The following is a 26,234-nucleotide window of genomic DNA, read 5'->3' on the forward strand; positions in this document are numbered from 1 at the left end:
GGCCACTGAAGTACTTTGATACAGAAAGATCACCCATTTCTGGGGCTAGTATAAAAAAACAGTATAAAACCAGTATAAAAACAATGTGGGTAACTACTGACTGCACACTGGCAACTGGGCATCCTGCCCAGTTCCTGCCATACTATTAAAATAAGTGTTCAAGGCTACATCTCAAAGTTACTAAAACAATTCTGAGACTTCATAAGGAAATAGGATCAATTTGCCCTGCATGGTGGCAAGTATCAGCATATAAACCACACTGAAGATTTTGTGCTGCAGCAACCATTCTTCACAGGACAAGAAATGTCTGTTAGCAAGCTTCTGCTAAAAACTGGCAGCACACACAAGGCACCAAGAAGGAATATTTAAAAAGTGGAGGAAATTAATCCTTTCTCAAGAAGGTTAATTATTCAGTGTCCTGATACAACACATGGATTAGCAGTCTAACATGTCAGGCATTGCTGCTCACAAAGTGACACAACATCAGGAATCAGGCACTGTGGAAAGCAGCAAAAAACAAGCAAGAACATGATATAGGTACAACTATCCTCCTAACTTTTTCCCATATTGCCTGAAGGAATTTAAATTGTAGATTTCAGTAGTTGGTAGCATGCTGAAAATCGACTCTTTCCTGTGGACTGTAACTTTCCTCTTAGAGCAGCTTTAGTAGTATTTTTAAGTTCCAAATCTAATACTGAGAGCATTTTGATCTCTTCTTTTGTGTGACACCATTTCCTCACCACAGACTCTTGAACTGGGTTTGAACTCTCTCCAGCATGGGGGACAGTGCAAAAAACACGACCGATAATCTACAAGAAGATAAAAAGGTGGAGGTTTGCTCTCTGCAGAGACAGGGCTGAAAGGGGAGGAGAGCTCAGCTTTCTTTTACTGAGCATTCTGTTGCCTTTCTGCAAGAAGCAGAAAGCCCACACAGAAAAAAACATATAGAAAACTCACACAGAAAAATAAAGTAGCTAAAAAAGAGAGGGCTGTTAAGGCAGAGCTCCAAATAAACACCATTTGCTTTAAATATCAAAGAAAAAAAAGTTTGGAATTATACAAGTCTAATATATTAGTCAGAGAGTCCAGCAAAGGAAAGGTGTTCTCTTTTCCATGCAGATCCAGGTTACAGAAGCTGCAACTCCTGCAACCACATCATTAATCAGTTCTCGATCAGGTCAGTTGCACAAAGATTCATTAAATATTTACAGGTGACATTCTTCTGACTTGTGACAACCAGGATCAAGATAACCATCCATTTTCTACTGCCATTCTGTTCAAATAAGTTTGAAAAGTCAACCGACAAGAACAGAACAAAGAGCAGCAGAGCCTACAAGATAACAGCTGCAATGTTTTTGACCAACTACAGATGAAAACTCTTACCCCTTGAAAGCCACAGAAAATGGCTAGTTTGAGAAAGTTTCTTCAACAAACGTAGCACCTCTTTGTTAAAGACTACAGAGCACAAACTTCAGGACTAAGAACACAAAGAATGATGAAGCAATCAATTTCTAATCACAGGGGTCACTGGAGATTGTTCTGAAATAGTCAAGTATGGTGATGAGCTGATTATTTAACTGGCACATAAAGCAATAAGGAGAAAAAAGAAATCTCACACAACTATCACACACTTCCCACGAGACAATATCTCCACAGAAGCCTCGTGAAAGTTGGTTTCTTTGCATGACCTGCAAACATGTCACTTGCACAACCCACTACCTGGTGACACACTACCAAAGCAAATTTCTCATGTAAACGAGATCTAAATCACACTGCTGTGTGGAGTAGCTCATCATCAGCAAGATAAAACAGCCACTAAGTTTTAGTTTGTCTGTAGAGACTTCCTCAACTATTTGGCAAAAAGGCTTCCAACACAGAAATTTCAGAGTTAAAAATAGAAAGCGTGCTTGAGAATAGTGAAGTTTTCTTCCCACAGCCCTGGCATTATATTCCTTTTCTGACACGAATACTTGTGAAGAAGTGGGATCACCAGTAGAGGAGGCAGCCTACTATTAAAACCACATGACTGGTGCACTGGAAGAAACACAGGTTCCCTTCACCAAAATATCCCTACCTCTTGTACCCAGGGACTTCTCAAAGCACTAATTCAGTTTCCTTGCCTTCGCAATTCGTGACCTCTCTCTGCATGGGCTTTTATCAGGCTCCCACAGGCACTGCTGTTCTTCAAAGCAGAGCTGGGACAGGGTTCAAACACCTACCCCCCCTTCACATGAGGCCCTGTGCAGTCCCCAGGATGAAAGTCTTTTGGGTAGGTAAGGACCCAAGCCAGGGAACTGGTGGTAAAAAGCTCTAGTAATTCTGTACCAGTCCAAGTCCTCAGTTATTCTTAATTCATCCTGTTACACTGTCTGCAGAAACTATGAGTCATGAAACAGAAGCAAGAGAAGATACTTCAGCCAAAGAAATCTTAAATTCCACAGAAATAGTCCTCTCACTACCCCGTGTCATGCAGGGTTGGGGAAATTGTTTGTGTTCCCTAATACAGGTCACACTTGAAAACATTCTTCACTTGACACAGACACAAAGCCCATGGTGCTTTCCTCAAACCAGCCACTGAAACAAGCAGAGGAGAAGGGAGTTTCCTACACCTTACACCAGCTTGACAGAAATAACTGAGCAGTGTATCAAACCAGAATAGCTCTGTCTCAGGTCTGTTAAGAAATGCTCCAAAAACTTGTTTAAAATGCTCTGTCATTTTCAAGTTAAATCATACCTATTTTTGTCTCTTCCAATCGATTGCCATAAAGACAAAATAAATTCCCTGCAAAGGTCAAACACTTCTAAGTGTCCTGGTTGATGCAAGCAATCAGAGTTTGCCTAATCCAGTTTACACAAGAGGTTAACATAGACAAGCAAAAGCTGAATGACATCAAGGGACAGCAGGGAAAAACACTCATTGCCTAACTATAAACAAGGTAACACTGTATTTAAATCGGTAGACACTACTTCCATTTTTTTACATTTCTTCGTAGAACAAGTACCTAGACATAAAAAGCCAACACAGATGCTGTAGGAACACTGATTTCACACCACATTTTCTTAGAACCAAAATTACATAGTTGTAGAGTAACTTTGCCCCATAGCATCAAAGCAGACATGGGAAATGAACGCACAAGATACCTTTGCCACTGGTTGTTTTTCTGCAATTACATGGATTACTAATGAAGAATAATTTGTGAAAATCTACCCTAATGCAAAAGTGTGGAACACTCAAAATATCACATCACTTTTCAAACAGCAGGTTCTCCACGTAGGTGCACGCTGTCCCTGTAGCAGATTCAGTCTTTAAAGAGCAACTTTAAACAGAGCAACCAGAAAAGCAAGAAAAGTTGGAAGTTCTTGAACAAATATTTTCTTTGTTGGCACCTAATCCCACACCCAGCTCTGTCCCCATCCTGAGCCAAGGGCAGAGATTAGCATGAGCCATTCAGCAGTCTGAGAGGAGTTCTGGCAGCTCTGGCCCCTCCATGTGCAGCAGTCAAGGGAAGCACTGCTGTTGACTCTACTTGGAGCTGGGAATAGAAAACCAGCTCCCAAACTCAAAGCAGACACTGTCACAAGCTGTGTTGAGCTCCACCACCACAACAGAGCACAGTAAAAGGAGGTAACTGCTAAACAGAGGCTGAGCAGGCTCACCCCAGGCCTCCTAGATACAAAGGAAGCTTAAGACAAACCCCAGCTTTCAGCTGAAAGACAAAATTTGTGCAGACCAAACCCAAACTGTTATCTGGATCACTACTAAAAGTCCACCGTCACAATTTCTCCCAGTAGCACAACAGCCTCAGACTGAACACAAAGTGGTTAAGGGATTTAACTAAGTCAGAATTAAGTCCAAACTTTCTACTTAAAAAGGCACCACTTAAAGTAGCTAAGCATTTCCAGTACATCTAACACCCACACATGCCAGTGACAGAGGCTAGGATGCTAGTTAAAGCATGAATTTCAACCAGAAATAGATGCTGAACTGCAAGAGTTTTTTGGTAGAACTTAATGTTCATAGAAGCAGGATTTACTGATTTATTTATTTAAAGGAGAAGAGCTGTAAAAACTGTAAAAAAGCACATTCTGTACTGGACTCGGAGAGAGATGAGATACAAAATTCCACCAGCTTTGACTGCGGGAAATTGTCACCTCTAATGTTTTCCCTTTCCTGTTGATATTCCCAGTGGGAATGCCACCACTCCTACAAGTAAAAGAATGAAACTCCTTTTACTTGTGTGATTTTTCACTAGCAGTACTAATAATTCTCAGTCTTCCTGACAAGAAAACGAAGTTAAAGCAAACTAAATGCCACTCCCACATTATACAGAGAATCCCGGACCAGGAACGTTTTTCACATGATCGCAGGGCAAGGAACAGCCAAGGCAGCCACTCCTCCAGCTCCTCCTGATGGCAAACAGCAGCCATAGCACCCTCACAAGATACTGGGATAATGTTCATGTTATGATGATCATGTCAAACAGCACCCTCACAAGATACTGGGATGATAATGTTCATGTCAAATGCCATAATAAAGACCTAAGTATATGACCAAAACAAGGTTTGGTGGAAGACAACACTTGATTTAATCAAATGTGATGATCCATGGAGGGGCAGATGCAAATGTGCAATCACAGAAAGCTTCCTCCTAGTCTGTGACAGAGGAGCTGCAAGCTGTGCACCAGTCAAGGGCAATGGCTCTGCTTTAAACTTACTGTCTAGTTGTCTCACCTAGTGAAAAGTGGAAAAGGACACCTATGGAACAGAGGAGAGACATTAACAGTGAAAGATGATTAGGCTGTCAGGCCCCTCAAGACAGAAGAGAGATGGTGAAGGCAGCCAAGGGCAGAAGGTTTGAAAATTCAACAGGTTGAAAGTTCAACAGGTGATTTCCATTCATATATCCACCATCTCAAGAATATAGCTGCCTGAGTTACCTTTCTCTTAAAACAAAAACAAACAAACAAACAAAAAAACCCCAAAAAACAAACAAACAAAAAGATGAAGAGAGAGAAAGCACACAGGAGAACCAAAACAAAACACAGAGATACCCCTGTAGGTATCAAACATTTTATTTATTTTTTAAAGAAACTACAGCAATACACATGATTACAGAATTATGAAGCTTCATAAAACAAAAGGAATGAAATGGCCTGGGTCCAAGCACTAACGGCCTCACACCTTATCTTTCATACTACCATCACTCAGAAAAATCACATTATCTGAAAAAAACAAAAAAATTAATCTTTAGGATTGCTTTGCCCTGTTGCAAGCCCACCCACCCACAAAGACAACCTATTTGTGTTAAAATAAGCTGCAAAGATGCATATTTCAAAACAGAATAGCTCCTAAAATAAAGCACTGTCCAATTCACGGTTTTTTGCTCTTATCTCCCCAAAACACTGAAAATTCAAGGCAATCACACATACTTAGAAACAACTGCATTAAACCTAATAAAAAGCTGCTTGACAAAGATAACAAACTTTGAAATAATAGTTTGAGACTTTGACTATCATCTCTACCCATTACAGCTAATTCCCTTTCTATTGTCATTTTCAGTATGCACTACCATGTTATCAACCTCTACAGGAACTACAGGAACCTCACATTTCATCAAATCTCAGTAATTTCTAAAGCACCTTGAGACTAGAGATATTGAACACAAAGAAGAAATATTAATTTTTAAAGACTTGCTTCACCCCTTCAGTAATTTGTTGAATAGCAACCTGCAGCACTGCCAGCTGAACTGCTCATGTGAAAGCTTGGTTACTATTGTTTCAAAGAGGCCACAGAGAAGAAACCTCCAGAATCATGGGTTTTTTTTCCTTCTCCATTGGTGCATCTTTGGGTTTTTTAGATACATTTGTGCAACAGAAATGTTTGCTCTATTATTTTAGCCCTCCCTCAGAAGCCACAAATAGTGGCTCTACCCACAGTAAAGATGTGGGATGCTCACTCTATTTAAAGGCTCAATGAGAAACTTTCCCAGTTCTCTTCTTCATTCCATCTACCCAAGGGACAAATAATCTTCCTCTCTATTTGGTGCTCTCCTCACCACTACTGGCTACCAGGCTGAGGTCTTTTAAATTCTCCATCAAGTTATCCCCACACAGAAGATCTTTCATACAAGGCCCTTCAAGTTAGTGAAGCCCTCAGTCTTAAACAGGAAGAAAAAATTCCCTGCCAGACCAAGAGAAATCTACAAAACTCTTTTGCTTAGAAAGGCATCTGCCTGACCTGCAGTACTGCATACCAGTGTTCTTAAAACACACAGTATCTACCTGCTGCACCAACTGCTTTGTGTGAGCAAACAATGCAACAGGTTGCAACTACTTGCTCTCAGTGTCTTCACCAGCAGTGCCAGAGGACACCCAGTAGTAGAGCCTGTTCATCTTCCCAAAATCCCCAAGTGTGGATTGAGAGGGTGAAGCTCTATTTCAAAGGTCAAAGCAGAGAGGAAGTGGAAGAAAGAACACGACAGGCATTGCTATGTTGTTCCTTACCTGCTATAATTGTTGTGGCCTGCCTCCTCACATTGTTTTTATCTGTATATTCACCATAGTCTATCTTCCCTTCAACAAAGATTCGAGAACTGGAAAACAAAACAAAAACAAACCCAAATCAAGAATTTGCTTCTGGTCAGAGACCTGTAAGGCTGTTTTCTCCTCTATTCCATATTCTGAATACAAAGGCTTTTGTCTCACTTGTTTAGTGGCTCTACTAATTTACTTTAAGGCACTACTTTTCAGTATAGCTCCTACTCACCATAATTATTACAATCAACCAATTAAGGCATTAAAGCCTCAGCCACATTGTTATTCACTTACCCCTTCTTCACATACTGGTAAGTAACATCCCTGAGGCCAGGTCTGAAGACAGAGATTCTGTGCCATGTTGTCTTCTGACTGATATCACCTAAGTTACATAAAAACAGCAAAGTTGGATGCCAAATCCTCTTTTTGAGCCAAGCCTCAGAAATCAGCTTCTCAAATTAAGTTGGTGTTTCTCAAAGAAAAGCCTTGCCCCACTCGATACTAGAACTCTGTTTTCCACTCATCTGTGTCCAAATTGAAGTATCATGAGAAGCACAGTTCAGACCAAGAGATCAAGTTGTCTCAAATTGTGCCAGGGGAGGTTTAGGTTGGACATTAGAAAGAATTCCTTTACAGAGAGGGTGATCAAGCATTGGGATGGGCTGCCCAGGGAAGTGGTGGATTCTCCATCCCTGGAGATATTTAAAAAGAGACTGGATGTGGCACTCAGTGCCATGGTCTGGTAACTGCAGTGGTAGTGGATCAAGGGTTGGACTTGATGATCTCTGAGGTCTCTGGCTCAGAACCCAGATGATTCTATGATTCTATGATCAGTCTTCCTGGAAGCTAGTGCTCATAGAAGAATTTTTTCCCCTCCTACACACTCTTCATTGACCAAAAGTTGAGAGGAAAAAAAAGTCTCCTGTAGCTGCAGACTGATGGAAGAACCAAATAGAAAACCTATCAGGATTGGGTTGGTTTCTTTTTCCTCTTCTTGGGATACCAGCAGTATCCCAATGGAACTTGTTACATTTCTGGCAACCCCCACAGTGAAAAACTAACAACTCAACACCCTTTCCTCTTCTCCAGAGGAAGGCTGACATGCAGATCTTTATTCACTACATGCTGCTGAGGATCAGTGAGAACGTCAAACGAACTTCCCTGCACCCAAGAGATTTACACAGCAGCCTGAAGACAAAGTGTGGTGCTACTGAACATGCAAACACGACCATGGAACATGGCAGAAGCAGGCTGCTCACTGCAGACTCACCTCCTTGGCCTACATCACTGTCTCCTGTTCTCCACATCTCATTGGTTGCAAGAGAAAATATGGTAACAGGATTTTTGCCTTCCACTTGCCTCATGATAGGGTCCTGTCCAACACGCCCAAGTAACTGAACACGATTCATGGCTGAAAGGAAAGACAGTAAAAATATATACAGATAAATTACAATGTTTCTAATCATGGCAAGTTGTAACTCAGCAACTTTTGTCAAGGGCCAAAACCATGATTTTCTGCACCACTTCTAAACCATCTTCAAGCCTTGTGACTTTTGGCTTATTCAGGCCCTGCAGATGGTTGACTGTGCCTGTACAATACTATCATAGCTCATTTAGAAAGCTAAAAGATTCCTTATTATTTCTGTTCCTTTGTCATCTTTTTCACTTTTTTTGCATTTACTCATCTGACTTTTTTTTTTGTTATGATGAAACCACAGCATTCCATTGTTTGTCACTAAACCAATACTTTTAGAGCAGCAAAGTTGTATTATTACACCCTGTCCTCTGAACTACAGGGTCACGAGTTTTTACACAGGTACCAGGACTAGGTCGACACAATTTATTCCTTCTCCTTGTTGAAGGACAACTCAAAGAGGTCAGGGGATCACCATGTGCACAATGAGCACATGAACTGAATGGTGAAATCTGAAGTGTACACCTGGAACAAATCATGCAGGAGCAGCAGCACCCAAACAAGTCCCCCAGGCATACAGGAGAGACTGAGAAAAAAAGCACAAGACACCCTAATGCAGGTGTACTAGCAAACATGACAGTAGCTTACCTGAGTCCCTGCCACTGATACAGCACTGAATACCTGCCTTTTACTGCAGTACAGGTTATACCACATATCAGAGCTTTTTTTCTTTTTTTTCTCTCACCCCTTAAGGGCTCCTTGACTTGATGAAGGCCATATAGGAAGCTATGCAAAAGTGTTTGAAACAACACGCTCTTAGTTACTGCATTTAGGAGCTAAAATTGCCATTTCTCTCCTGCTATGTTTTCAGCCATTCTAAAACAGAGAAAGACAACCAAGAGTAACAGCTAAGCTTCATCTGAGGAGCTACTTACATCTTTCAAGTACCAAGGAGCCAACTGTTTCAGACTCATGTCTTACAAACTGTCGAAGCACCTGAAGGAACAGACAAATGTCAGTTTCATAAAGTATGACTACTGTTCACGTGCCTTTGCACCTTGTTTTCCAAAGTTACAGAGGTTTTGAAAGTAGAAGCTGCCTAGGAAAAAGAATGACCAAACAATTATTTTTGTGGCATGCAGTAACTACTGTTTTTCTGTAGCACGTAAGGAGGAGCTGAACCAGGGGCTTGTCTAGTTGGCTGGGCTTTGGTTTTTGGAAACTGCAAGCACAGTTTTGATAGCTTCATCAACTTTCTGCTTCACTTCAAAGATTAACAATATATGCCCAAAATGTCATCAAAATGCCACCATAAGCAGCATGACACACTGATAAACCCTTTGCTCCCAAGGAAAGAGCAAATCAGTGCCACAAAAATCTCCACACTCTGCTTACTGCTTCCTCACTAAAGGAGGAAGAGCAGGCACTGACCTCTTCTCTCTGTTGACCAACGATAGGACCCGAGGAAATGGCAGGAAAACGTGCTGGGGAAGTTTAGGTTTGATATAAGGAAGAATTTTTTTACCCAGAGGGTGGTTGAGCAGTGGGATAGGCTCCCCAGGGAAGTAGTTATGGCACAAGGCCTGCCTGAGTTCAAGAAGCATTTGGATGATGCTCTCAGGCACATGGTGTGATCCTTAGGGTACCCTACACAGCAACAGGAGTGGGACTTGATGATCCTGATGGGTCCTTTCCAACTCAGCAGATTCTATGATTCTAAACACATGCAAGAAAAGGAACTGGCTTGATGCTGGCAAATACTATGTCCTAGAAAAAGGAGGAGAAAAGCCCTGAGACACCTCTGCAAGAGGCCCACATGCAGGAACCTGGAGAAACGTTCATCTCCTACAAAAAGGAGATGAACAAAAAGTTTAAAAGGAAGATGAGGCAGACCACCGTGTCAAACTAAACCAGAGGAAGCACAGCTTGCAAAACAGAAGTTGGTTTGCATGTCTGTATTATTCCCTGATCACAAACCACTTAAGAGTCACTCCATGTATCAGCCAGATCTTTAAATACGTCCTTTTTTTCCGAGCTGCACTAAAGACACCTGCAGCTACGGAGGGTTCGTGTAGGGAAACCGGCTGGCAGGTAGTTCAGGGGAGGCTCTGCGAACGCAGGGCCCGGCAGCAGAGCGCCGGTTCGGCCTCGGCGGCCCAGAATCCTCGGTTCTCCCCACACGTTCTAACGTCAGAACACGGGGGGCGGCAGCCAACACCGAGCCCCGCCGCAAGAAAGTTACCACAACCCCGCGGCGGCCTGAGAGGGGCGGGAGCTCCTTCTCACCGCCTCCCCGGGGGTGGGAGGGCTTTAGGCGCCCTCTCCCCGTCCCCAGCGGGGACTCCGGGCCGCACAGCCAGGGCCCAACCCCCCGCCGGGCTCACGACTCAAACCTCAGCGCTCTCCTTCCCTCCGCCACCCCCACGGCCCCGGTCCAATCGCCACCACGGCCCCGGTTCCCCGCACAGCCCCTACCTGCCACGCCGGTCGCCGCAACATGCCGCCGCCGCGCCTGCGGAAGGAAAAGCAGGGCTGAAGCCGCGCCAGTGGGAGCCCCAACCCCACCGCCGTCACCCACCCTCACCCATACCCCCACCCCCCCCGCCGCCCGGTCCCGTCCGACCCCCCGCCCTCTGCACCTCTCCCGCCGCAGCCCCGCAGTCTGCCGGAAGCGGAAAGGGAAGCGAGAGGGGCCTCTGAAAAGCGGGTCCGGCCGGAAGCGCGACCCTCTGCCCCGCCGGCGCTTCCGCGGCCCGGTTCGACGAGGTCCGGAGAGGGCGGCGTGGGGTGGACTGGGGGGCAGGCACCGAACCCGCTCTGTAACCGGGGCGGGAAAAGAGGGCTCACCCCCCCCCCCCTCCTCGTCACACGGGGGAGGAAGTGAGAGGCGCTGGGGTGATGGGGAAGGAGGCCCAAAGGGGAAAACAAAAAGCCAGGCGGGCGTAGGTAAAAAGGATTAAAATCTTTATTTGCGCGTTTCGCTTCTCCAGAGGCAGGATCTAAACACTTCAAACGCCCGCGCCGCCCGGCATTTGGAAAACGAACTTTTATAAAAAAATCTGAACATAACCGAGTGGCAAACCACACGCCCTCCCTGGCAGCCACGCAGCCCCTTGTGTCCAGACACCCCTGGCAAGGGCCCGGAAAGGGACAATCCACGGTGGTGGGAGTGAGCGAGAAGGGTTAATAAATATCAAATATACACGCATATTACAAGGCAACTCCAAGAAACAAACAAAAACCAACCCCAAACAAACCCTTCCCAGCTTCCTTGCTGTCAGGCCGCTCGCACCACGAGCGGGTCCTGTGGAAGGGGAAGCAGAGCCCTGCTGCCTGCAGCACTCCTCACACAGCTACCTCTCCAGCTTTGAGCAAGAAATCCCTGACAGACATAAAACAAGATCAGGCATCAGGGACAAGTCTGCAAAAGCTTAACCAGTGGCACAGGTTTGTGCTTGTTGCTGAAAGTTAAGACAGAGAAAGTTTTCCTTCTGCTTCCACTAGTAAAGTCCCCTTGACTCAGAAGGGTTTTCCTTTTTGTCCCTGTCAGTGAAATACCACTCCGGTGGCACCCCAAGTCCACCAGGACTGCTGTGTAACCAGTCTGCCTCCTGACATACATTTCACTGTCATTTCTACCTCCTCTCTTCCATGAGGACCCAGCTGTAGATGCTGCTTCCACATAACAGCCACTTTTTCCTCTCTGGAGCAACATTAAAACCACAAAAATCATCATCAATAATAGGCCCCAACAAAACAAAGAGGGAAGTAGAAGGAATGCCATCCTTTCCCTTGTATGGCAAAGCTCTTCTTCATTTGGAAGACTAGTTACACCAGAAATTAAACAAGACTGAGGACAACAGCTCTAGATCCCATGATCTGACACCTGTAAGACAGTCATTCTTCCCTAAGCCAACATCATAACTGAAGAGGGAACCAAAAACCACAACAGGGAGAACCAATATGGGGCATCAGTCTGTGCAAACCTTCTTGCTTTCACAGGGCTATTTAGCATGCAGAGCTTTTTGGACAACACAAAAGTTCAGTAACCCAAAGTAAAGCTAAAAGAGCGACAGCTCTTCCCTCCCACCAGGCGTTTGCTGTTTTGCTTAGAAGAGGTTTCAGACTCTTGCAACTTGGCACTTCCTAAGGGCTGGTCCTTCATGAGGGTCTGGGCAAGGCGGGCAGCTTTAAGTTCCCTGCAGGGGGGAGATGGAAGGAAGAGGGAAAAAAACCACATCATACACAAATCCCCATCAGCTACAGAAGAAAGCTATGGACAATCTTGCACAACAAGGTTACTGAAGTACTCCAGCATTTCTGGAAAAGTTCCCTCTTCATCCTAGAGGGTGACAGATTGCTCTATCTCTAGAGTTTCTACTTCAGAACAGAGCAGCTTCAAAGGTGTACCAAAAGAAAACTACAAGCCAGGTAAGCAACATAATGGCACCAGTATGAAGAGCCCCTAGCTCTGTTTTCTCCCATTGCTCCAAATATTTGTGAGTGGTAGGACTTGAATCACAGCACCATCTCATGCAGCAGAAATACATAATAAAGGCACATGCTTCTTTTCCATTGCCTTTTCCCCCAGTGCTTGCTGCTTTCACAGGGCATATGCTCTCCTGGTACTGGAAAACCTATTTCCCAGCCAATCATTGCACTAAGAGAGGGGGGTGAGGCCATTCATAGATCCCAGCACCTCGAAACATTACTGCCAACAGCAATGTGAGAAGGAACAAGGGGAAAAAGGACATCTGCCACCACCCCATGTCTCTGAGGTGCTAGACCATTCTCAGTGCAGGATCAACTCTTCATCTGGCCACTGGCTGCATATATCACCCTTTTCCAACACCAGCATACAAGTTCACTGCTCTAGTATAGACAGTTCCTCATAGCCAGAGGCAAACCACAGCTGCTAGGGCACTACAGGTCCCCGCTACAGCCCCATCACCCTCCCAGCTCCAGGTACAGGAACTGACTGGGCATTTCTGCACCTTGGGTCTCCCAACACAAAAATCCTACAGTCAAGCCTGGTGAGCAGCACTTGTTCTGCTCATGTCTTCTCCCTCTCATACCCAAGCCAGCCTTACCTTTCCAGCATGGCAGTCTTGCACTTCTCTACATTTAGCTGCTTCTGGAGCTGCACAGCTTTTCCACGTGAAGGACACAGAATTGGGTGTTTAGTAAGAGCTGTGGCAGAAGGCCTTTCCACGGGGTCAGGATGAATCATGAGCTGGAAAGCAAAGCAATTCAGAGTTTAATACTCCCTCTGTCACAACTAAAAAAGCCTCCATCCTCTCAAGGCTACTTCCTCACCTGGAGGAGCTCAAAAAAGGCAAGAGGAAGCCTCTGAGGGATGGTGGGGATATTGCCCTGGCGAATGTGGTGCCACATGGTCCCGTTGTGAGGGAGCGGGGCCGCACCAGCTGCTAGAGCCACCGTGAGTGCCAGGGCAAAGATATCTGCCTTTGGCAAGTGGGAATATTGCTGCAGAGAGAAGAGAAACAGTTATACAGAGGGAATTGTCTTGCTGGACTGAACAAATGTGGGGTGGGATACCAGTGGAAGCAATCAAACAAGTATAAGACTGCCTTCACTATCCCCATTAGTTTTTCTCTCCTCTTTTGGATAAAGATTTCAATAGCAGGTAGTACTAGTAACTAATATCATCTTCACCCAGTCATGAGGAGCTTCCAACTCACATCAGGATCAGTGTAGCAAATCCAGAGGATTGCCCAAAAAATGTATGTCTGCAGCCTTCACCACAAGGCAGTAAGCTAGCCATGTCCAATTTGTTCTAAAGACTGCCTGTGATATATTGAACTGACAGTTCCTAAATCCACTTGCAGCACAAAAAGATGCTGTCACTTAAATACCTGAGGTGATGAACACATCCAAGCTGGTTGCTACATACAGATTCCCTTTTTGTTCACAGCCCAGAGTGGCAAAACTGCAGCCAGTTTAAGAGGTGTATTATTCCTCTCACCTCTCCATCCTACCTGACCAGCACTTGCTGTACAAGACATTTGTCTGGGTGCATCTGTTCCTCAGTAGTCACATCCAGCAGTCTAATCTCAGCTGGGTGCATAACATAAAATGTCTCCAAACTTGAAAATGTTTAGTTCCATTCATCTCTTGCAAGTAGAATAGTTGTGTTAGCCTCATGATAAATTGACTTATGAAATATATTGGGTATTTACATGACAAGACCCCTGCCTATACTATTAATTGAGTGTTAATTTTGCTGAGTTCACAGCCAGATCAGACACAAGAAGAGGAGGAAAGGCAAGGAATATGCCAGTCTAATGACTGCACACCAGGGAAGCTCTCCCCACCCCACCAGCAGCTCTACCTCTTGCAAAACCTCATTGGCCAAAAACCTTCTGTCTCCTTCTTCCACCTGTGGGTTAGTTATTGATGTCACGTGGCCAAGGTCACCTGAGACAAAGAACAAGTGATTAGTAACACAAACAAATGTAGATCTCTTCCATGAGTAAAATCCTGCATTTTATGGGCACCAACAGAAAAATTAGGAAATACTGAGTTAGAGACCCAGCTTGCTCCTGCTCAGGAATCTGGGCTTGGAAACAAGCACATGACTTTTCATGGACTTGTCTCTTTAGAGGAGTCAATTCTGGTAAGCAGCAGAGTAATTCAGGACTATATCATCAGTTTTGTCTGCAAGTCTTTTCAGCCAGCAGGACAGAGCTGTATCAAGCAGCCCTAATTTTAAGCCAGTTGTAAAGTGACCTAAAACCTACCAATCTTATAAACCACACCAGAAGAGAATTCATCTTCACTGTCGCTCTCTTCCTGTCCATCAGGGCTCATAACTACCAGCTTGTGACAGATGAAGATGTTACCTGCAAGACAGTGAAGTTCAGCAATAGTGCTGTATCAGTAGGCAGACTGCAGCAGCCTGACAAATCTGTCAAAATCCCACCTATCAAGCTAGTTAAGACTTCAGACAGAGAAACTATGCACTCTTCCCTCCATCCCTCTGCTTTCTGCCCAGCTCATGTATTCAGCAATACTGCTGGCAGAAGACAATTGTATCTCGTGCATAAAATATCCTATTGTAATAAACTTTTCTGGGCCTCAAGCCTGAAGTACAACTCCAGCAGGAAAATGGAGTTCCACTATAAGGCTGAAACTATATAGCTGTGGAGAGGAGCATTGCCCCAGTGATTCCCATCCTCAGCTGCAAAGGGGAAAGCTTGTTAATATTTTTTGCAGGAACTTAACCCTCAGGATAGGTACAATAAACATTCACTTCTCTCTCAAGCTCTCACATACAAAGGCCAAGTGCTGTGCAACAAGACAGCAGCAAATAGGGAAGTCCCTGTCTTCATTAGCAGCATCACTAGCCCCACCAGCATCAAAGTCATTCCCATAGATGAGCCAGGATTATGAAGATCATGAGAAGTAAAATGCTGTCAACTAACAGAGAAGGCTCAGTTTTAGAGCAGCAGTAGTGGAAAGATGGAAACAAAACAAAACAAAAAAGCTCAGAAGACATTCACCTCTTAGGGCAAGATCCTCTTTCCTTTGAAGCACTGAAATAGGTCCAGTCAGAAGGACCAACTTCAGATCCTACCCCTGGCAGTTCACTTGGAGGACCCTCCACCAAGGAGGAGAGCACTATACTTACTAGGTTTGATATCCAGGTGCACAAGGCCAGAGTTGTGGATGTATTTTAGCCCCATTGAGACTTGTAACAGTATGTCTTTCAGCTCTGCTTCTGAGAAATACTGGCCAAGCTTTGCATTTTCCAGTAGCACATCTTGGAGACTCCCTCCTAGGTGAAAACAGTCAGTCCGAGACCAGAGAACAATTTGGAGCAGCACGTTTGAAATAGCTGAGTAGAAACTATTGCCCAGAGCACTTGTCAGACTTGGTAGAGACAAACCCCTACCAGACCAGCTATCTGTGCTCTAGTGATCAGGTCTGGACATCACCATTTGGCTTCAGCCTTTCTGTTGCCTCAGAGAACCCAGCTCCCTGCTTGTCAGCAACTAAGCAGCTTCAGTACAATCTGCAGCATGAAAATGGCTGACCTAGTAGTGATGCTGATGCTGCAAGTTAATAGGGGAAAAGTTAATTACTTTTAACATGCTTACAGGCAGAAGGCATTCATATGCATGCTGAAGTAAGGAAATTAAGCTCCCACTAACAACTTTTTGATTGAAGGACACAACATCTGACACAGAAATAGCATTTTGTGGGTCCCCATTGAGGTGCTTTGGCTATTTCAGGACTAGCAAATACCATGGTCTTTCTCCCCATCAGCCTGCTTTAGTCTGATGTTCATCTGCTAGAACATAGGGAATGCATCAATGCTGCAGCAATGACCACCACATTTCCAGGTTAACTCCATCAGATTTTCAGTCATTATTCCAAACAGTTCTTACCACTCATCTTTGAGCCTCAAGACTGCAGCAGCAGTTGAAAGAGGAGCTACATATTTGCCTTCAGCTCCTCTGGTACCCAGATGTGTCCTTTCCAGTGTCTGGCAAACAGTGGTATGGCCAAGGGCAAACCCAAGAGCCTACCACCCTGCCTGCAGCACTCCCATTCATGATTTACCTCATTTAGCACTGCTCCTCTGTAACTGTTGAGCTCTTTCCTCTAGCCAAGATGTAAGGTGCCTCCATCACAACCAGGTAGGCACTCTTCAAATCATTATTCCCTTCTTTAGGAAGGGTTTGTTTTCAATGGCACTTCACTTAGCTACTCCTGTGTCTCTCATATCAGGTTTTACCTGGGCAGTCCAAGACACTGCTCAAAGCAGCATCAGGGGGAGCACTTTTCCAGGCCAGCCAACTCAGAGAAACAGTTTGAAAATCCCACAGATTACAGGGTATCCACTACTTGAAAAACATTGGTACCATTCAGAGCTTTGTCTAAATACGATGAGCCCTTACTGGATTTCCCATGAAACTATAGCCCCAGTGCCTTTTGCCCCAAAATGGCCCATATTTAAGTACAAAAGGCACTAACTGCACCCATCCCCAGATCCCAGCCTTGAATAATGTCACAGCTCTTACCATTGCAGTGCTCATTTTGGATAATCATGTGGCCATCCTCTGCCCATGCTGAATAGTAGCGCACAACATGGGGGTGGTGCCCAAGGACAGCGTGAGCATAAACCTCACGCAGTGCCAGCTGCCTGGAGAAGCACATAGAGAAAAAAAAGCAGTGGTGACAGGGTGCCAGGGTGCTGCTTGGGACCACACGAGGAGGCCTGGCTTGCAGCCTGGCTTGAGAAAGGGAAACCAAAATTGAAAACCCAGGAGAAAGTCCTAAACAAAGATATACTGGCTCTAACAGGTGCTGAAGAAAAACCTGCCCTTGCTCAAATGTGCGAGCATCTGTCAGAAAAATAATTACTGACAAGTATTTTGTTAAAGAGGTAAAGGCACCTTCAATGACTTCAGCATGCAGGACAGCACTAGCTGGTCAATACAGATGTGAGCAGTGCTGGCTGTAGAGCAGGGCAGGAACATACCACAGATAAACTATATGGTGATGGACCTGAGAAGTTCAGGTGAGCTGTCATCTCACTTTGCAATGCATGTGACTTCGTCCTTTTCTCAGATATTTACACCCAACAGTCCTAACAGGATAACCTCCCCCTCTCTCCCAACTGCTACTTGTGAGAGCAACAGCAGCCAATTTTTGCTCATGCCACCCCTCAGAAGATACCTTTAGATCCACACTCCCCCTTCCCCATCACACTTCCCAAGAATATGCCCGTCATTTTCAACTGGCAATTTCTAGCCAGCACACTCACTCATCTGAAGATCCTGCCAGAGGCCTTTTGGAGCGTTTGATGGCATAAACACATCCATCAAGGCGTTTGATGCACTTGTAGACAGAGCCAAACTCCCCCATACCAATTTTTTCCAGTTCCAGGAACTCCTTCTTGTAGCGGGAAACCATATTGCTCTCTTTCAGAGGGTATCTCTACAAGATCACAAAAACAGCAAAGATAAATCTGAGTTGAAAGACTTAGATAACAACATCTGTTATGCTTTTAGGGCTGTGTAACACTTGATATCACAGAGCACCCATGTTGCTCCCTCTCCCATTTTCGATGCTCATCCAGGCATTCCAGTTCTTCTTGAAATGCCACCTTTTACTTAGGCACATTGTGGTTTGTTCTGACCACCCAATGAAGTCCATCTTGGCCTGACTAGGGCAAATACTTTTTTTTTTTTTAATTCTGGTTTTTAAAATAATGAATTGATATCAATAGAGGTATAAATTGCAGCTAAGGATAACTGCAGTCTAGGCTGCTGTATGTACCTAAGCCTCCTTGGGTTGCTATCATCACACCTCTTCTCTTGCCAGCCCTGCCCAGTTCCTTGATCCAAGGCTGGAGTCAGCAGCAAGAAAACACTTGACTTGTGCCTCAAGAAGACTCAAGATGACCTGTTACCAGCCATGGTAGGTGAAAGTCCAGTGCAACTGAACTGGACTCAATTTGTGTCAATATACTGAATTTGTGCTTAAATAAGAGCCATTGCCTGTTCTGAGCTCAGGAGAGAAGCTTGGTGTGTTGGCTAAGGTGGCCCCAGCTATGCTTTATACTCTGTGCTGGTAAGAACTGCTTTACTCTGGCAGGTAAGGTTGCCTGCAGCAGACACTCTGAATCAGTTCAGGCTCTCATCAGCTTTAAAGCCCATCAGCTGTTGACTGCTGGCACATTAGCAGGTCTCAGTGTATCTATTTGTATTCCCAGCATTTCTCTCCAGGAGCCACTTTTCCACTAAAGGCTGAAAGCCTGCACAACAGCTGCAACACTGTTATTGCTACAATAATGGTTCTCTAGGGAAATAGGAGCTACTGCCTGAAGAGTGATGTCTCCTGGCAAGGGAGATAAGAAAAAGAGATAAGCAGCGGAGCATGAAGTGAACAACAAGAAAGTGGATTAAGTGATTTTTTACCTCATTCCTCCTGCAGCCCTTACAGAACGGTGGCTCCTGTTGCATGATGAAACCACTGCTGTTATTGAGGCAGTAAATGGTGGGGGTAAAGAGTGGGTCATGACAGGCAGTAAGATGTGGCCCATATAAACCAGCAGCCCTTCATAACAGGTTATATTTCATAAGGCAGATGTATTTTACAGGATCTTAAAAAGCTCTTGGTACACACTTCTATATCTATATTAAATAATCTAATTGGCACTCGAGCAGAATAATATTTCTGAAAGTCTCGAGTTATTTGAGGCATTCTTCTAAGGAAAAGGATTGTCACAGCCCCTGAAGTTACCTGGCAACAGATTGACTCTGCAACTGTAGTTTCCCCATGGAGACCAAGGCTTTCTGCAATACCAGTCTCCTCGGCTAGAGGGTACCAGTATTCTTCTAGTGAGCCTAATTACTCCCAATTACAATGAACAATTCTATCTCCTTGCACAAGGCAATTCCCTCAATAGGGCTACTCAGAAAAATTGCGATTTTTTTTTTTTTTTTTTTTACGTCATCTGAACGCAAGCATTTAATTAGGCTTGGCTTGCTTTCCAGAAGCCAGCTGGATGAGTAGTTTCCCCACAGATAGAACTGGAAAGAAGGAAGACTGCTGTGGGACATGGATTCCCACACCAGTTCCCAGGTTCTGCCAGCATAGCTGGGGGATGGGATGGGGGACCTCTTACCATGCCCTGTGCAGCCAACACACTCCACCACTGAGTTTTGTCAGAAAAGTACAAGCATTGGCAACAGGAAGAGAATTTGGGTTTGTGCTGTTGGACACTGTTTGCCATCCTGTAGCTATGTAAGATGTGGGGGGGGTCTTCCTTTGAACCCCTAGGCACAGACACCCCTCAGCTTGAGGTTTACCTACTGAAGGAGAGCACAGACTTTGCCACCTTGCTTCAGAAGTTTAAGCTGCAGTAGTCACAATGGCAAACTTTTCCATGTCAGAGCTCTTCAACTCAGCCTTTGTTTTTGAAATGAAGGCCCATATGTTATTTGCAGCACGAAAGCCGCATTCCATTCATGCCCAAAGATGCTCAGTACACTGCTTCATAGGAACAGCAATACACCTGCTTCCTCAAACCACAAAGGCAGTCACTGTTTACACTAGATAATACACTCAATAATATAGCAATAGTTTCCCTAGAGGAACATAAATGAAAAGACCCCCTGACGAAACTCAGTGAATTTTAGAATTATTTGTCAAAGTTTAAGCTCTGCTTTAGTACAAATTTCCTTTAGAGAAAGGAATCTTTACCATGTTTTTGTCTCAAACATTCACATGAAACATTCAGCTTGGAATTATCCTGTCACAGGTATTCATACTCTGTCATAATACCCTGATTTATACTCGGGGGTATTTATACTCCAATAGCAGAATAAATTAACACAAAATCTTTACTAGCATCTTATCTTTGCTGTGGGGTAAATACAGACACTCACCATTGTAGGTAGCTCTCGTTTTATCCGTTTTCTTGGATCAGAATCCTTCCTATAACAGAAATTTAGTCTGGGTGTATCATTCCAGTGCAGCAGCCCAACTGAGACTTGAAATGAAAACATTTTTTCAAAAGAATCTTCAAACCATGCTCCCTAGTTTAATTACAGATGTATTTCATAAAGTGTTAATACACAATGAGTTCCCAATTGAGGCCCTAGAAACTGTAGTCCTGGGATAGGAAGTCATCTTTTCCATTAAAAAAGCTTCCACATACCAACTTCACTACTGCTCACAGGACAGAGTAGCATCATTCAAGGGCATCATTCTCCCAGTCACCTTCCTACTGGTGAAGCTACAGCAAGCTCCTGGAGTGAAGGAGATACCTCTTGCACAGTGCTTTCAAGGGGGATACTCAACTAAGGAGCTGTTACAGTTGAGGCTATGAAAGAAGCTGAATGTCACTGCAGTGCACAGGTACTTGACTAAGCTTGTATCTTGTTTAACCCAGAACAGGTCCAGATCTTTTGCAGGTTAGCAGTGGCCTGCACCTATCTTAAAAGCTGTGTAACTTACAGGCATGCACATAATTTCTTCCAAATTGTGGGCACATACACAACTGACTGAAGCTCCACTCTGCCCATAGTTGAAAAGAAAGCAATACAAGTTTCTCCTGCAGCCACAGCACTAAGGATAACTCTTGTTCAGAAATGTAAGTGGGAGATCAAAGGAAATAGTTGATTTTATTTATGTTTCTATTACCTTCATATATCTGCTAACGTTTGCTCTGAACCAATGAATACCATGGAAGTGAGTCATTGATAGCATATAAAGTACTAAACATATCTATCATCACTTAACTCCTTCAGTCTCCCTCCAGCCTATTAAGAATAGTTGACTTACAGCTGTCCTCTGGTCTTCTTGCCATTAGGAAGGAAGAGCATTTGTCGATAGGATTCTGGTGTAAAGGGGTTAATGTTGACACGAGGAGCTCCAGTAGGGTCAGCTAAGTCAGCACCAGGAGTAAATCTCAGATGTCGGAAGCCTTTTGGTTGGGCCTTGGTCCCAGATGAAGGGAAAGCTGCCTTTGATAACAGGCTCTGTATTGAAGGAAAATAAAGTGGCAGATAAACCAGCAAAAGTATTTGGTTGCCTTTTGTCAGAATAAAATCCCTCCTCTCCTGAAAAGCAAGAACTTAACTCACTGCCTCAGAACAGCCAATTCACTAAAACCCTGCATCTCTAATTTAGTCCTGAGAGTTTACTTCTCCTTCCACAAAGTATTACATTTGTTACTAAACCCTCTCAGACTCTATCCCCTGTTTATGTGGGTGAAGCCTGTAGTGCCACTTCGACAAGCACAGTCCTAAAGAGGAGCCAGCTGTTCATCTGTCCTACCTACAGAGACACAGGAATCACATCATATGTTCCATTAACATGAGAAGACCTGGTTCTGTCAAGCATGGACATGACAGCAGTTTGGTCAGGATAGGTTTGTCAGAGGATGAGACAGAACATCACCCAAGTTTTCTTCTGGATCCCCAGCAATAAGCAGCATTAGTATAGGAGAAGTTGGTAGAAATATTTTTGGCTACTGACAAAGTGACAAGAAAACAGTTCTCCTCCAGGAAGAAGAAGAGTTGCAGGAATCTAAGTTCAGAAAGAACCTCTTGATTTTCTATAGTTCATCTTTCCACAGAAGAGAGAAACCATGCGGTTTCATCTAGTCCAAATCCTTCGGATGAATACAGCATTACTTTAGAGAAGCACTCAGTCTTGATCTAAAGACTGAAAAACCTACTTACTTTCCATGATTTCCCTTCCCTTCAGTAACCATCAGCTTTTCAAAATATGTTTTTAACTTTTATCAGCTTCAAGTGAGTGGTGGAACGTCTAAAATGGCTTTCAACATATCTTTCTTCCAGTTAAAAGACCTTCAAGAATCCAGAACTCTGAGTCATGAAGATCAAGATACCTTTCAGTCCAACAGTGGTCTCTCTCTTGAGTGAAGATGTGGCTCCAGAATCCCACTGAAAGTTTTTGAAAAACCCTAGAGCTGCATACAGTATCCTGCATCCACCTACCTGATGCTGTACTCACTGATATGGCTATTTCTAGGACATCCCTCTGTTTCTATATGGTACTTGGAAGTTCAATACTGGTTTCCTCTGACACTGAAAGTGCTTCTTGATCACTTTCTCAAGCTTTGGTCAGTTTTTAATTCAGCAGCCAAGCAGCTCTGTAGAACTGTGGCTCCATTCTAGTCTAGCCACAGGTCAAGAAAGGAATCTAAAATACCATTGCAGCCTAATCCTGTACACATGGATTTTCCATCTGCTCTACTAGGACTCTAGTGCATAATCAAGCAAACCTGGTTCCTGTAACATTATCTGATACCATGCAGAGAAAGGCAGCCACCACAACTAGTTACAGCAATCTCTTCCAGGATTGGGTAGGGCCACAAAATACAATAATCTCTCTCCTCTACACATCCTAGCTGGGGCCACGGTGCTCATCTGTCTGCAGATGGACGTGGCTTCGCTCCTACCCTCTCTCTCACTTTTAAATGTTCCAAGATCAATGCTTCCAGCTTCATTTATAGGCAGATTTGGGCCCTTTAGGCATGCTTTGAAACCAAGACCTTTCTCCCAGAAGATAGCAAAGGAAATTAAATTGATTTAGTGCAATTGCCACTCATGGGCTACAAGGTGAGGAACCACAGGCAACACGTCTTCAGGCACCCAGAAGACCTCTTATCTGCAGCAGAGCACACACTGGAAGCATCTTAAACTACCATCTGGTCTGAAAGAGAGATTCCAGACCTCCCATCTGTTTTCAGATGAGATTCAGGGGGTTTTCTTACAAAGGGTCATTGGAAGAAATGAGTGATGCCACGTAGAACCACTTTCTCCTGGAGAGTGGCAGGCCAGTCCTCAGTAAATGTCTGCAGTGGGTCATATGTGGCCATAGGTTCATCCTTCTCCCCACATATGCAGGTTTCTGGAGGAGGACAGAAGTCAAATCCTAGCTCAGAAGTACTTAATGGACAAATCTTCTGTGCCTTGCAAAGGAGCAACTGGTCCATCACCAGAGCAGGAATATTGAGAGAAGACTGAAAAAAAGCTACATTTCACTGCAAGTTTTGAATGTTAGAAGCCAGTGCACACAACAAAAATAATCCAGGAACAGAGAAGCTGGCACCAAGTCTCCACTTGTGCTTACAGAAGACAGAAGTTGTTGGATTATAATCCATATGAGAAGCCTCAGACAAAACAGGGGCTGGGATCTTTCTGCCAATAAACTAGGTCATCAAAATGAAACTAAGTTTCATTTTAGGACAGTGACTTCCAGGATGGCTGGCTAACCATTCCTCCACAAGCACACATTGATTTGTTACTGTTTCCACAGGGGTTGTTACCCCTAAACACTGGGAAGTCTCTTCTCAAATTCACTGAACAGCTCAGTTTCTCACAAAAAGAGTCAACAGCACAAGAAAGCAACCTGGCTGGAGGCAATGCAGACTGACCAGACCAGGCACATCCCCTCCAGAAAGCTATTTACAACTTTCTTTTTCAAGAGAAAACCCACTTGGGTCCGAAATGTGCTGAACAGAGCAGTCAGGCCAGCTGCCTATCTCCCAGCTCTCCCTGGAATGAGAAGCTCCTTGAAGAGAAATGATTTTTTCTCTGTGGGAGCACAGTGCACAGTTCCTGCAGAGATGCTACAGATGTCTGCTCCCCTAAGGAGGACGTAAAGGACACACAGGCAGCCAAAGCACATGGTTACTCGGGGTTTTTCAAGTCAGACTGATGCCAACTAACTGGTTTTAACAACAGCTTGGAAAGAGCCAAGACATTTTCTCCTGCACAAAGATTTCTACTTACACCCACAGAATAAACCTTTCCATAGCTAAGCAGCTCACAGTCCAGATTTCTAAGAGAAGACACTAAACTAAAACCAGTAACATTTTTAAAAAGTGCTTCCCAAAGAGCTAACAACCCTCACCACCCAGCAACACCACAGACCCTGCCTGTCTGCCTGGTCAGACACAGACAAGGCACATGGCATTACCTTGGGAGTGTGGGGGGTGTCACAGAGTTGCAGCTTTTTCCAGGTGATATGCAGTGGGGTCTCAGCATTACCCCGGCTCCTGTTCACGACCGGGGAAGGCTTCAGGGTAGGACTCAGAGAGGCTTTTGTCCTGCTCAAGTAAATCTCACTGAGGTTTCTCTGAGGAGTTGCTGCCAAGGGACTGCTCTCTTCCCACTCATGAAGCTGGCAGCTCCTGGTGGGGCTCAAGCTTAAGTCCTCATCCTCCTCCTCCTCCTCCTGTACACTTATGTCTTCGCTGTCTTCACCACAACTGGAAAAATCCAGTCGCTGAATGAATTCATTGCTGTTTTCCCAGTCATCCATTTCACCATATGACACAGAACAGGTAGAGCTGATACCAGCCTACTCTGTAAGAGAGAGAAGATAGCATTAATTACACAGGCAGAGTAACCACCCTCTTCCTTGCCTTATCAAAGGTGTTAGTTTTGCCTACTTCATGCACTCTCCCATCTCAGCCTCACATACACAGAAGCTATGGTCACTCATAGGTATAATTTGATAGCATTGGATAAGGAAGAGTACCCCAGAATTAGCAAATTCAAATCCACTCAGCAACTGTTCATGTAACAACAACAGAATCTGCTTTTCACCTTGGTGGTGCAAGTCAGACACGACTCAGAAATCACTGCTTTTCCCTGGAAGTCTCCAGGGCTACCTCTCCACCCACTAATACTTCACCTGTACTTTCATCCCACTTAGAAACAGAGCTATCAGTTCTTATCAGAACAACACACACCAACCTCCCCCTCATCCTTTTCTACTTTAAAATTGACAACCAGAGAAAAAGAACCCATGCTACATACCACTGTAAAAGCAGAAGGTGCCCCAAGCAGTTACCAGATAACCCTACAAATAAACCTTCTCCTGCCCTGGCACATTTATAACCAACCCACCACACTTGGGCCATTGCTAATGGGAAACATCTGGAGATTGGAAGCACCTGTGCACCTTTCCCTGTGCCTAGGAGATTTGGTGGCTGAGGGGTTTTGCTATGGATGTGGATTTGCTGGGCCTGCAATCAGCTCTGCAGGGAGCCAGGGCTCCCTCTGAGTCATCTCCTTGCTTTTGCAGGCTTTTCCCTCCTCCAGCTTCCTGGGGCTGATGGGGAGGTGATGTTTGCTGACAGCCGGTCTGCTCCATGTTAATCCCATCAGAGATGCAGCAGCCTTTGTGGGATTTACTTGGATAAGAGATTAGGCTTGTGGTGATGGGGCACTGTGCTTCCTTCTTTAAAGGCTGAATTTCACCTCCTTTGTTTAGTTGTGTGTTAGTTTGGGCAAGGGTTGCAGCCTGCATGGAGGGGTTAGTAGCATAATTTATAACATGCCAAACTTCAGATCTAGCCACCACACACAAGTTTTTGTTTGGGTTCCCACCCTGAGGGCTCGAGGAGGGAGAACCATGTACTCAGCACTGGTGAGGCCACACCTCGAGTCCTGTGTCCAGTTCTGGGCCCCTCAGTTTAGGAAGGAGATTGAGGTCCTGGAGCAGGTCCAAAGGAGGGCAACCAGGCTGGTGAAGGGACTCCAGCACAGATCCTATGAGGAGAGGCTGAGGGAACTGGGGCTGTTCAGCCTGGAGAAGAGGAGGCTCAGGGGAGACCTCATCACTCTCTACAACTCCCTGAAAGGAGGGGGTAGCCAGGGGGGGGTTGGTCCCTTTTCCCAGGCAACTCTCAGCAAGACAAAAGGGCATGGTCTCAAGTTGTGCCGGGGCAGGTTTAGGTTGGACATTAGAAAGAATTTCTTTACTGAGAG

General features: G+C 44.7%; 1 protein-coding gene and 1 long non-coding RNA gene across 5 annotated transcripts; one reads left to right on the forward strand and one right to left on the reverse strand.

The window, feature by feature from the left end:
* Positions 1-5,056: 5,056 nt before the first annotated feature.
* Positions 5,057-25,808, reverse strand: LOC139787777 (single-stranded DNA-binding protein, mitochondrial-like). 3 transcript variants are annotated; one of them, XM_071727104.1, is made up of 16 exons: positions 24,436-24,795; positions 21,268-21,464; positions 20,370-20,418; positions 17,741-17,913; positions 16,995-17,116; positions 15,599-15,745; positions 14,709-14,810; positions 14,300-14,385; positions 13,264-13,434; positions 13,038-13,180; positions 10,423-10,459; positions 8,883-8,943; positions 7,804-7,944; positions 6,828-6,915; positions 6,504-6,592; positions 5,057-5,222 (listed from the first exon to the last, which is right to left on the reverse strand). In XM_071727104.1, the coding sequence occupies exons 1-16, from the start codon at positions 24,778-24,780 to the stop codon at positions 5,176-5,178; spliced, it is 1,998 nt and encodes a 665-aa protein (XP_071583205.1). In that variant the 5' UTR covers positions 24,781-24,795; the 3' UTR covers positions 5,057-5,175. The 3 variants fall into 3 exon arrangements, with proteins under 3 accessions (XP_071583205.1, XP_071583197.1, XP_071583189.1); XM_071727088.1 differs by lacking the exons at positions 5,057-5,222; positions 6,504-6,592; positions 6,828-6,915; ... (1 more) ...; positions 8,883-8,943; positions 10,423-10,459 and adding an exon at positions 10,897-12,146 and having other exon boundaries at positions 24,436-25,808; XM_071727096.1 differs by lacking the exons at positions 13,038-13,180; positions 13,264-13,434; positions 14,300-14,385; ... (5 more) ...; positions 21,268-21,464; positions 24,436-24,795 and adding an exon at positions 10,587-10,699.
* On the forward strand, positions 18,538-21,505 carry LOC139787789 (uncharacterized). 2 transcript variants are annotated; one of them, XR_011722701.1, is made up of 3 exons: positions 18,601-19,302; positions 19,506-19,645; positions 21,300-21,505. It is a non-coding gene; the product is annotated as an uncharacterized lncRNA (long non-coding RNA). The 2 variants fall into 2 exon arrangements; XR_011722700.1 differs by having other exon boundaries at positions 18,538-19,645.
* Positions 25,809-26,234: the final 426 nt, after the last annotated feature.

This window comes from Heliangelus exortis, chromosome 1, assembly GCF_036169615.1.
Source record: "Heliangelus exortis chromosome 1, bHelExo1.hap1, whole genome shotgun sequence".
NCBI lineage: Eukaryota > Metazoa > Chordata > Aves > Apodiformes > Trochilidae > Heliangelus > Heliangelus exortis.